Source organism: Branchiostoma floridae, chromosome 15, assembly GCF_000003815.2.
Source record: "Branchiostoma floridae strain S238N-H82 chromosome 15, Bfl_VNyyK, whole genome shotgun sequence".
Classification (NCBI taxonomy): domain Eukaryota; kingdom Metazoa; phylum Chordata; class Leptocardii; order Amphioxiformes; family Branchiostomatidae; genus Branchiostoma; species Branchiostoma floridae.
In genome coordinates, this window is record NC_049993.1 from 4865746 (window position 1) to 4878179 (window position 12434).

At 40.3% G+C, this 12434-nt stretch overlaps 2 protein-coding genes and 1 long non-coding RNA gene across 5 annotated transcripts in view; 2 read left to right on the top strand and 1 right to left on the bottom strand.

The window, feature by feature from the left end:
* The first annotated feature begins 37 nt into the window (after positions 1 to 37).
* On the top strand, positions 38 to 2820 carry LOC118432404. The gene is made up of 2 exons (XR_004833079.1): positions 38 to 199; positions 1307 to 2820. It is a non-coding gene; the product is annotated as an uncharacterized LOC118432404 (long non-coding RNA).
* A 1170-nt stretch (positions 2821 to 3990) lies between these two features.
* The window catches only part of LOC118432403 (trehalase-like), a 32131-nt gene continuing 23687 nt past the window's right edge, over positions 3991 to 12434 (bottom strand). Inside the window, exons 6-15 of the mRNA XM_035843959.1 lie at positions 8729 to 8821; positions 8366 to 8507; positions 7957 to 8057; positions 7771 to 7820; positions 7272 to 7472; positions 6682 to 6814; positions 6200 to 6296; positions 5317 to 5544; positions 4731 to 4781; positions 3991 to 4281 (exon numbers count right to left, since the gene is read on the bottom strand). Coding sequence (XP_035699852.1) covers positions 4123 to 4281; positions 4731 to 4781; positions 5317 to 5544; positions 6200 to 6296; positions 6682 to 6814; positions 7272 to 7472; positions 7771 to 7820; positions 7957 to 8057; positions 8366 to 8507; positions 8729 to 8821 — 1255 coding nt within the window. The 3' untranslated portion in view covers positions 3991 to 4122. The remainder of the gene's footprint in view (positions 4282 to 4730; positions 4782 to 5316; positions 5545 to 6199; positions 6297 to 6681; positions 6815 to 7271; positions 7473 to 7770; positions 7821 to 7956; positions 8058 to 8365; positions 8508 to 8728; positions 8822 to 12434) is intronic.
* LOC118432401 overlaps positions 8944 to 12434 on the top strand; it is a 20630-nt gene continuing 17139 nt past the window's right edge. For 2 of the 3 annotated variants that reach the window (XM_035843957.1, XM_035843956.1), the window contains exons 1-2: positions 8945 to 9555; positions 10237 to 10559. In XM_035843957.1, coding sequence (XP_035699850.1) covers positions 9394 to 9555; positions 10237 to 10559 — 485 coding nt within the window. In that variant the 5' untranslated portion in view covers positions 8945 to 9393. Of the gene's footprint in view, positions 9556 to 10236; positions 10560 to 12434 lie in introns of all 3 variants that reach the window. The other variant, XM_035843958.1, reaches the window with a different exon arrangement.

The window sequence follows — 12434 nt, forward strand, 5'->3', positions numbered from 1 at the left end:
GCAAGATATTTTGTTTATCTAAATTTGTATTTTTTCTCAGTCAAAAAATATTAAGGTCATAGGTCAATTTACGATCAAAATGGCGGAAAAACGTAGCTGAGGAGTTTGAAACACAAACACTGCCAAACTGTGCTGTTTTTCTCACTACAGAAACATGTGGGTGATAAGTAAGAAGGTCCAGGAGTATCTGCTGTTGTTGGTAAGTATGCATCAGGACATTTCTGGGGAATACAATATACTAGTACTTGACGATACCTATCATAATTTCTTTTCTTTTTCCACAGCTAGTGCAGTGCGGTATTTTGTCTTCACAGAATCCAGAGGCCAGCAAATTCACCATCCATTGTGTAGTTGGTAGCAAGCAATATCAGATTCACATTTTGAGTTATAAAAGAACTTTTCATTTCTAGATTTTACTGATAGAAAAAAAAAATACCTCACAACTATACTGGGTACCAGACCACCGCAGCAGGGAGTGTTAATGTTATGCAAATTTGTGGTTACTCTGCACTGATTTGTATGAAATTCATATTAATTATGACACATCAAGGAGCTTTGAACACAGATCCAGTATCCTTATTGGATGTGATATGTAGGTATGATGATACACTGTTGCGCTAGAACACAAACAAAAAGGACTTTTGATGGTGCAACGGCAACGGAAATATAAATGCCATTTTGAAATCCTCCAGAGTGAGTGTAGTCATAGTATACATTGGTACCTATTCCTGCACATCCTGACAACAAGAATTGTTTTACTATCAGAAGGAACATACATTGACAAAATATTCCTTTCAATAGCCATGGGCACTTATGGAAACCTCTGACTGAGGTAGTGTATTAACTGTGTGAATGAGATTGTAATTTGGAATTAATCCAGGGCTCTACCCAGCTCGATTTTTTTTCCGTCAGCCAATTCCAATCATCGTGAAAACCGCGAAAATTCATTTCTCCTATGACACTACATAGTAGTAAATGTTGCAATTGAGACCTTGAAAAACGGGTTTTAATGAGATTATCGTATGCGAAAGGGCGCCGACACACATTGTCAACAATCATAACAATAGCAAAACAAACAGTGTGTGGCTTTTACGGCCGTGGATGGCGTCCCCAAGCTGCCTGTAGCTTCCACCAAGGATTTTTGTCCGTCAAGGTTGACGGATTGGTTTTAAAATTTTTCCGTCAGAGGCAGCAAATTTCCGTCAATTGACGGAAAAACGGACGCTGGCTAGAGCCCTGAATTAATCATTACTTATCCTCATGTATAAAATTTAAAAATTATAACAAAATGTATATTGTTTCTCAGCTCCTAGTAGCCATCGTGCTACTGGCCTGGGGGTTTGTCATCTATGCAGGTCGTATCTCCGCATTACGCATGATCACACAGACTCTTCAGAACTGACAGGAGATGTCAATCAATCAATCAATCTGATCAGTGGATTGGAAGGACGGGAGGGACACATGAGGAGCTGCAGTGTTGGAACAATAGCAGTTTAAACCCTCGGTATGTGTGCAAAGTCATCATCATGATCATCATACTCCTGTGCAATTGTTGAACTTGACGTGTGGCCCGCTATGGACAGAAATGTCTATGACTATGAGAATGACTGCATCATTACCAGTATTTAGTGAGGAATGATTACAAAATGCTTTTATTGAAATGTCTTCATGGATAATGGTCAATGTCATGTGATAAGAAAAAGACTTGGTATCCTAGAATGGAGAATCATTGTATACTTCAAAATACTTTTGATAAGCTTTGAATGTTTGCTTAAGAATTTTCTGAAAGAATTTGGTGAAAGTCATAACTGGAATTCTTAACTAATCCATAGTACTACTTATTGGGAATACTGTATCACTTGTTTTATATTATAAACTTGTTCTTGCTACTCCGAGCAAACCTTTTATAATGGCAGCCATTATAGACTATAAGCACTCTTCTGCACCCAATCTGAAGTTTGCCCTGGATATAACGGAGGGTTCTTCCATCCCTATAAACAAAACTCTGTTTGCCTTTGATTGGGACCTGACATTAAAAGTCTACAACAGAGTCTCCCAGGACATGTTTGTGAGAGGAAGAGAGGAATCAGTCCATGTTCTACACCACCTGAAACAGCAGGGAGGAAGACTGGCTGTTGTAACAGCCCGTGACCCCAGTCCATTAGTCTGGGAGACTGTTAACATTGAACTTTCCGCACTTAGTCTTCCCGAACTATTTGATGATGGTGTTAAAGGAGAGAAAAGAGGATGCATTCCTATGAAGACAGCTTCGGGCACATCCATGTATGTGGGCCATGGAATCATTGTTGCTGGATATGAGAAAGCAGAAGCCTTGGATCAATACTGTAAAACTCTAAATATGGAGCCAGAGCACCTGGTTTTTGTAGATGATTTTGTGGTTAATGCCTACAACGTTGGTGCATACTTTGGCCAGGCTGAAAAGTCTGGATTGTTCAAGAAGGTGACAACAGTTTGGTGGGACCCGAAAGCTTTGGTACCACATGACTTACCAAGTCTTCCAAACAGTGAGAACTCGTATTCAGACTATTTGATAGAGTACAGGAAGATGTTTGGTGTAGAGTGATCAATTCTGCTTTGTTCTATATTATCAACCTTTTACTACTTTGTACAAGTGTTTGTTTTTTTATACTGTTTTAAAGATAGAAGCTCTTAATAGAAATGTAAAGGGGGAGGTTACAAGGATGTCTATGCAAGCAAACTGTTTTTAGTGTTAGTGGGGACCATCTGACCATGTGATTGATAAATGATAGATGAATTACACAAATGCAAAGAATAAATCAAAGCTTTATTTTGAAAACATTCAAGTTTGAATGGTGAATTACTTCTTGCAAGATTTGTCAAAGCTTTTTTGGGTTCAAACAGCTCAAGCACTAGTAGCTTCAATATCATTGACAACATTGCACATGTACTAGTACTTGTTGGATGTCCATCACTCTTTAACTAGTACTTACTTCATAGCTAAAGAACTATCTGTCAACATGTGTTTATCACACGTAACGACATATCTTTGTATGTGTACAGGGTACAGTCTTTTCACAGAGAAAGTGAAGAAAGATTCACCAAGGCCATGACATGGCTTATCATGGGTCATACATCTTCAAGAGTTTCTCAACTTCATCCATGGTGTAAACTGCAACACATTTCTTAATATGTCTTCTGGTTTTCAAGCTCTTGCACAAACAGTGGCATGGTAAAGATTGCACTGAATGTCACCTAATACCTACCACTATTGAGTAAGGCCACGTTGATTTGATTATATGGATGACATCCGCGCTCGCACCAATTTTCGGCCATTTCCCAAAAAAAAAAAGTTTTCGACCACACAATAAATTGTGCAAAGCAGCTGTAAAATGAGCACAAATATTCCGTAGATTGAAAAAAAGTATCAGAAAACAGATAACTAATGCCATATATAGAATGCCAAAATGAATCTAAAGTCAAAGAATAAGATGTGAAAGGACGGAAAGAAAAAAAATCTATTGTTGGTTGGGGGAGGTACCAGTACAGAAAATTCAGCTCCAGAGGATCATGGTATACATACTATGTGTGTTTTGTCCTATGTTCAACCTTCCTGGCCACTTTGATTTCATACTGAAGGCAACTTTTTTTTTTGGCCAAACTTTTTTTTTATTCGCTCGCTCGCATCAGTTTTGGAGTTCCCGGAGGATGTCATCCATATAATCAAATCAACATGGCCTAATTTGATATTAATGACTGTATAGACTCTGACTACTGTGATATAGTTGAAGCCATACACAAGTTGTACTTTGTCAGACCTATAGACAGAGTTTAAGTGATGTCACTTGTTTTTACATAAGTACTGTACTTACTGTCCAGGCCGTCATTTGTTGTCCAAAACTTTTACATCAAACCTAAACAAGCGACCTTGATAGCTCAATCAAATTCATATAACTTCACATTTATATCATGCTAAAGCAGCACTTATATACATACTGTAAAGCTTTTTCCTCAATTTTGATTTTTTTTTTTCTGGGCTAGTTTCGGACGTGTTGTTCCACAAACTGGCATGCACAAAATTTTCAGATCATTGACTTTGACTTGATAGGCTTGACAGATCCAAACATCGACAACTTTTCAGTGTCAGAGCTTAGTCAACAAAACTGACACCAGACATGCAATGAGAAGAAGCGCGGTGGGCACGTGATTGTCACGTGAGCCGCTGACGTCAGGAGCCTTTAACAGGTTGCCGTATTTGTCCAGGAGGTGAAGAGCCACGCCATTGGTCCATCCGTAACCGTCCTGAAACAAACAGTTATTTACGACTTTTCATAAACATTTTTATGTTGTCCAGCATTATGATAATCTTAATTTCACATTGTAAACTGCTGATGACTTTAAGTGTGTGTGCAGAGAATGCTGAAAGAATGAAAGTCACCTTCAGTATTGAAGTTTAGTTGGAAGCAAATGAACAAGAGCTATTTTTATGTGTTGACCAGTGTTTGAGTTTTGACTCTGTACTAGTTGACATGATGCATGTATTTGACAGCTATTTACATTGTTTGAGAAGCACGTGTACCTTAGCCTGGTTTCCAGCCGTATTATAGCTGCCGAGTTTCTTCTGTCCTCATTATAGCTCCCGAGTCTCTTCTGTCCTCAAATGCTTATTTGCAGAGAGGACAGAAGAGACTTGTGAGCTATTAATATGACAGGATACCAGGCTACATGTACCTACTTCTGCTCAGGCTTACCTTAACTTCCTCATCACTGTTGCGTGGGCGTCGGCGAGTGATCACGTTGTACTGAGGAAGGAAGCAGAGGTATATAGTTTCCTTAGAATCTAAATTAGATACTGAAACAATGGTTGATAAAACATTACATTGCCTCAATAACGGTTGGTAAATTTTATCACCTGGATTGCATTATCAGGTGTTCCTTTATAGGTTTGAGTTGAACCTCAAGAACAATCTCAGACACAGCAAAGTCTTTGTGGTTGCTGTGATTGAATGATTGAGTAGGAGTGAGAGGATGAATATCAAGATAGGTTTATGAAGGTTAGACATCCAGGTAAACAATATTCCAATACGAGTGGATCAACAATCCCAACCCTAAACTAGAAAGGAGAACTTAGCATAGAACTCTCCAGCTTTGCCTCACAAAGAAAACAGTAACTTTTACTATGGTACTGTCTTACCATAGGAACCTATAACCAATGGAGAATCGGTATCCAAATGCTTACTTCAGTATGCTAAAGGTTAAGGACTAAGTGAATCTCCACAGTCAACTTTGAAAGCCCAAGTTTCCTCTGCTATGCATCTTTGATATTAGGAAACTTACGGTGTCCCACATGGCGCCCGTGTGCACCCAGTCCCTGTAGTTAGACTCCAGCCACTTGCGGGTCAGGTTTAGGGCCGCGTTCTTGGCCTCCGTCAGCTGGCTGACCGACAGGGCTTCGATCAGAACAAAGTGGTTCGGTGCGGTGCCGTACGGATAGTCCCAGGCCTGGCCGCTCTCCTGTAGCGAGGCTGGTACACCCCCAGTGTAGTTCAGCACATCTGTGTATTGCTGAAATATTGGGATACAGAAATAGATATTTCAGGTGTGACAATATCCTGTATACAATGTTTACAGTCACAAGACTGTGCCACATTTGTAGTGCCTACACCAGTGGGGTAAAAGGGCTCCTTCAATCCATCAGTATGACAATACAGTAAGGTGCATATATACTCCATATCATATGTGTAATTTGATGGCTCCTTACTAGATTTGAGATTTAAGTCATCATCGCAGTGCGATGGACATCCAACAACAAAGATTTGAGCACATTGGTGTACAAGTCTGTGTCCGACTGACCAGTTCGATTTCCTTTGTCCAGTTCTTTATTAACCAATCGTAAAGACTGCAGAATCATTTTACGTATCAGAAGACATTCTAAACCATATAGAAACAGGAACAAGACAGACTGAATATAGGCATAAAGAGGAGAGAACATTGGTAACTTGGAATAAAGATCACATCCACTGGCTACAACATCATTTGATGTTCACTATCCACCTAGGATCTGCTGATCTACAACAGCATGGTACTTCATGGGCAAACATCATGTGCTGTAGTTACAACCATGTTGTCACAACTTCCTTACTTGTAGTCTACAACTGGACTTCTACAAAATTTAAGAAGATTTATGAACCCCAAACTTGTTGGGCATTAAAGTACCTACCTTCAGATAGCTGAGGACCCTAGCTTCAACATTAGCATCTCCCATGCCGTTGCCATAGCACTTCGCCCACAGAGGCCATATGTTAGAGACATAGAACCTGTGGGAAAGACATGATAACTTACAGATGCTATCCTGATATCTTTACATGTTTTCTTTTTCTTTGTTACTCAAGCACAGTATTCCATGCACTACTTCTCATTTCAGATATTAATCGAATTTAGATTTGTCAACTGCTCTTGTCACCCATTGGTTTATCTTAACATGGAGCAGATAGACACCTAGGCACACATGCTTCCTGGATATCTTTCTCCCAGTGTAATAGAGCGGTCCAACTCAAGGTAGGAACCATTTTTAAACATCTTGATGAGTTGATAGTCCAAGACTGAACAGATCATGACTTTTTGTTCTCTTTTCTTTTGTTCTTTTTTGTTTGTTTCGTTTCATTGTTGTTATTTATTGTTGTTGTTGTTGTTTGTTCTGACCTGTCCCTCCTCCCTTCAGCCTGTAAGTCATAGTCGAACCACGCCCCTCTCCTCTCGCTCCACAGCACCTTATCCATGGCCACGCGCCTGCGCGCTGCGGCGTTGTTGTAGTACCCCGCCTTCCTGCGATCACCTGGGAACGTATTCATGATTTTTAAAGAATAGAAACATTGCAAGTTTTGAATTGGTTACAGTTTGACAGAGGAGTCACACTAACGTTTACTGAGCAAGGAAAATGTGCCATTTTTTTGTTCTGAATGTCTAAGTCAAAATTGTAACCTAAAACCATTCAAGACAACGTTACTGTAACTAATGCACGATAAAAATATAGCAACAATGACACACTGGATCATAGAAGTTATTTTCCCCATTCTCTTGTGATGTACGTGTAGATTCCCTTTTCAGCACCAAGGACAGGTCCACAATGCTCACGCCATGTTTCAGATAAACGCTTTCCTCGAAGACAAGTAACGCCAATTCCATTCTAAAATGTTAGTGCCCTTCTTTCTACCGACTTTCCTGTCTATTGTCTATTTTCCGTCAATAAATCTTCGTCGCTTCAACAGTACTCTAAGAGTAAATAGTGTCACCTGCTCTTTGGTAGATGCGAGACAAGGCCACCTCGTTGAGACACATCATGGCGTTTAGATCCACGGGCACGATGTTACGGGTCCGGATACTGGCTAGCGTGCGAGCCTGCGGGCCCACGTCAGCCAACCACCGGGAGGAAAACTCCCAACCCGACTCCACTGCCGTGGCCACGTGGGAGTGGAAGTCAGCCGGGTCCGCACCTAGGAGAAATACATTGCTCAATAACGCCATCTAGCGAAACTTATCAGTACTGCAGAAATGGTCACTTGTTAGTACAGTTGATGATCTTTCACGTTACTTAATGTTACGTAATGTTACTGTTCTATGATAATCATAAATCGTCTTTCAGATGAATGTTTGCTTTCTGGTACCAGTGCGTATAAACGGGTTTGAAACTTTAAACTTTGATATAGTTGTATTGAACCGTCACCGTGATGACATTGTCAATGTCATTGAAGAGTAGTAGAAAGAAAGTGCAAAGTTGACATAAAGACTTACCACGTTGGAGAGATCTTGCTGTTCGCTCGTCTAAGCGCCAAGCCTCTGGCCTGAATACAACAAATACAGTTGCTGAATGAAATGGAGCTTTCATTTTCTAGACTCCACGAAGCGTCAAACTATATGTACTTTCAAATCGATCAGCGTAAGGACCGCAAGGGGGCGTGATGTCACACACGTTTTTACCTTGATTGTCCCACCAGGACGTGATAACGGTTGAGGGTGTGCATGGAGCCGTCACTTCCCCGGATGTCAACAGTTCGGTTGTTCATCCAGAAGTCGTACTCCTGGGCGGGAGAAAAAAAACATCAACACAACGTCAGGTCAGGTCAGAGCTTCAAACGCGTTGCTTCAAAACAACAGAATTGCTCAAAATCTTGAATGTCCAGTCATGGAAAACCCTTAATTATTCGGCTGATGTATAAGAAGAAGTTGAAAGTCAAACGCGCACATGGCGTAAGAAGGGGTGAAAAGGGTGATAACTTCAATAATAAAAGATCTACACCGAATTGCATACGATGCAATGTTATACTTTCTTAGAATTATAGAACTGAAACATTGGAGATTTCGCTTATGATATTTAGCATCAGCTCACCCTTTCCAGGGTAGGAAGGAGGCTTCTGATCAAAGTGATGTCGTTGGAGTGTTCAAGATACTCCAACACGGTAGGGATGAGAAGAGGCGGTCCGCTGCGCTTACTTTGATACACCCTCCCCCCTCCGGGAACGTAACCGAACCTGGGGAAAGGGAATAGTTTATTTGAAGAAAAACATGCACATTTCATTTGCGTTACACTTTCAATTTTTGGACTACTTTTCCGATGTTGCCTAACTTGTAACAGAGAGCCTAGACTGTTTACATAAGGAACGAAAGCAAACGAAGGCAATGATAATTTAGAATTATTTGTAACACGGGACATGATATAAAAGTCTTTTAATGTGTATGAGATGAACAACACCTTTGGACCATTTCTGCGAAATTCTCAAGTATCCCCTGCACTGTCTCCAGCATGTTGGACAGCAGTAGCCCACGAACCGTCCAGTACGTGTCCCTGGACGACAAGAAATGAGGAATGCAAATAAACTGCATTATAAGCAGCATGACCGGAAAACCTAGAAGTATTTTCCAGTCAATACTGCTAACGTTAACGTTAAGGTTAACGGTGTAACTTGACACTTCTTACATTTCTTAGATTTCGTTTTATCAAACGCATGAAGATGTCGCCTGTAAGGAGTTTAAAACATCTGCTATAGAGGAACGCCACTGATGGCCACCAGTTCTACCATTCAAAATGTTTTCTCGTTAATGTTCTCATTATAAAGCATTGTAAACTTGCTCATGAGTCCACGGGGGGCGCAATCAAAGGTTGGAACAGCCATTGTGCCGTACCGTAGTGTTTCTCGGGAACGAGGCCATCCTCTGTTTAGCATGGTTACGGACGATTCCATATGATCTTTCAATGCGGGGCCCGATTTCTTGTTATAGTCTTTAGGCAATTAAACTAAGACTGGGTGTAATTAGAGCAATTGAAACACCATTTTCGATAATAAAATCAAAGTACTGTATACTTCAATTGCACGAAATGCATCGTTTCTTTGCCAACACATTCACTTCCCCGTTGCTATGAAACGTTGCTATGAAGTCCAAATGGAACGTCCCCATTGTCCCCAATACGATTTGCAACTTTTTGCATTTTCAGTCACGAAAATGGCTTCTCTTACAGTTAGCACCTATGCTGAGAAAAATGGAAAGAATTATATGGAAGATCGCCATTTCATGTTCAAGGTAAGGGTACAGTGGATGTTCCTGCCGTTTTATCCGGAGTCGTTTTGCCAACTAAAAAAGTTACGTCCGATTGTTGTGGGTACATTCATGAGGGGTTGAAAAGATGGATTCTGGCTGCAACTAACGTTACCATTTTTGTTTCCCGTCTTGTATTAACTGTGTAAAAGACCCAGCAATATTTTACCACATAGTCCTTTGGTATCCTACCTTTCTCGTTGATAGTTTCTGCGTTAGGTTACACAATGTTATAGCATAATAAGTGCTTCACAACCCAGTTGTTTCTCGTGAAGACAGTATAATGCTCACCTCCATTTTGGAACTTGTTTTATTAATAGTGCAGAAAAATCACTGTCATCTGCGTGTTGGAGCTTCATAGTCTTGCTTGAACATTCGTTTGACACCTTACTAAACTTAGAAATATTCAGTAGAGTTGTTGTTATTGTTGCAAACCACGTTTTATTGGTGTATAGTGTCACTGAAGTAAAATAAAACTTCAACACTTGTGTTTGTTGAAGTTGAGATGTGGGGTGGGTTTTCGGTTTCAACTGGTTCGTTCGGCCCTGGAAACTAACGGTTTCAGAAACTTTGAGATTGAAGTTTGATCCGTTTTTTCTCTGAAATGTTGGGCATTAAAGGAATATTTGTTAGCAAATATTTGCCGTGGATTTTTGCCCACAACAGCATCGAAATGGCGTCTTTGTGGCGGGCGTGTGTGACGGACACGGTGGCGAATTCTGCTCGGATTTCGTCGCCCGGGACCTCCCCGAAAACCTCTCGGCTGAGATGGACTACCACACCGACCACGAGACCGCCCTGAGACGGGCCATCCGCGAGACAGACCGGGACTTGTGTACCCGTCTGACCGGGAGATGGAAGAAGGCAGGGACTACGGCAGTGATCTGCATGATCACGGACTCGGAGGTCATCGCTGGCTGGGTTGGCGACTCTCAAGCCGTCCTAGTCCGACCCAACACCCAGGGCATTCCTCTAGTCACCGTGCACAGGTAGGGTTCGCTCGCTGTCTTTTTTGTTTTTAGAAATTTACTACATATAAATTATGATTGTTGTTTTAATGTAAATCGGAATTTTCATTGTTTTATCCTCCTTATTTGGTGCTGATTATATGGTAGAAATAATTTCGATCCAGGCAGTTACTTATTCCAAGAATCTCACGGTAAAATGGATGTTCTCAGTTCAAACTTCGAACTTGACAAACATTGTTAGTGCATCTAGTTTGTAAACGTGTATTCTACGTCTTGCGACAATGGAATTATTCTATTGCAATGTTCATTTCTCAGACTCCAACAACTGCATGACATGTTTTTACAATTGAGTGAGTCTGTATTTATCAGATGTAATTTTTGAAATATGTTGCATCATTCCAGTTTTCTAGAGTTACTTTGTCAGTTGTTGACTGCTGTAACTATCAATGATGTTGTCATACATGTATCACTTATGTATCGGATGAGTCTACTTATTTTTTTTTTTTGCTAAAAGTTCCAAGGGAGGTTTACACATAGTAGACTTCAGAATGTTTTCATAACTTGCTATTAAGTCAGACTTAAGATGTTATTGTTATTCACGTTGCCAGTGCTGCCTTGAAAAATGTCTCAGGTTTACGTAAGGAAGCTTTTGAAAACTGTAACTTTTACAAGTTATCAAGCATAGTTGTGTTTTAGCAAAATCTTTTTTCTCTTACGTCAAAAGTGCCTTGAATTAACTTAATCTTTTTCAGTTAAGATTTAGGTCAAGAAATGTTTAACAATCTTTGTTGTTCAAAGTTATCAAGTAGAGTGTACTGTTGTGTTTTGGCAAAATCTCTTTCTCCAATGCCAATAACGATGCAGGATCAGTCTGTTTTAAGTTTGGTTAAGAAACTTTTAAAACTCTTGCCAGTTCAAAGTTCTCAAGCAGAATGATGTTTTGCCAAATCTTATTTTCTCTTTCTTCAATGTTATCTTTGTCAATGCTGCTCTTAGGCCACACCAATTTAATGTCTTGGTTCACGGATTCGCTCGCTCCTATTTTTTGGAAAACAAAATAAAAATAAAAATTACCACACAGCAAATTTTCACCATTAATGAAACCATTCACCAACTTTCTGGTGTAGCAAACATAAAAGCTGACACTACTTTTGTAATTTTCAACGAACAGGTGCTGTTACTGTACAGTAATAGTGTTTTTGTACTTTTTTCAAGCTGAAAACTTTTTACTCTTTATGTTTTGGATTAGCCGTTACCTTTACCCCAACCATTTTACAATTTTTATTTTTATTTTTATTTCGCCCTCTCGCTCCATATTTTTTATGAAAAAATCCGTGAACCAAGAAATTAAATTGGTGTGGCCTTAGGAAAGTGAGCCTGTTACTGTTAGATTTAAGGTTTACTTAAATAAGCTTTTGAAAGCCTGTGCTGTTTTAAAGTTCTTTGGTGTAGTTATGTTTTGGCAAAATCTATTGTTGCCAGTGCTGCCTTGAAAAAAGTCAGTCCCAAAGTTTAGGTGTGGAATTTTTGAAAGCGGCTTTTATACCCCCCTCACATTAGGCGCGATTCAATCGGACGACGAGTCTGCGAGCTCTAATTTACGAGGAGGCATGACCCTGATGCCGACGAAGAACTGGCAGAGTTCCGCCTTCCCGTCAGGGCTGAGTATGAGGCGAACATTTGGCGTGGCGATATCGCATGTGATAGCTTTCCGAAAGCTTGCGTGAGGTTTAAGAGCCAGATCATCGGGTTCCCTACATGAACGCTGGGGAATGAAAAGATTTCCACAGTCACCGAACGCTCCTACCGAAAAGCAAATATTGCCCCTCGCATACCCAGTCCGTGGCTCCATTGACTTAAGGAGGGCCGGATAGATTCTGAATCCACATCAAAAAG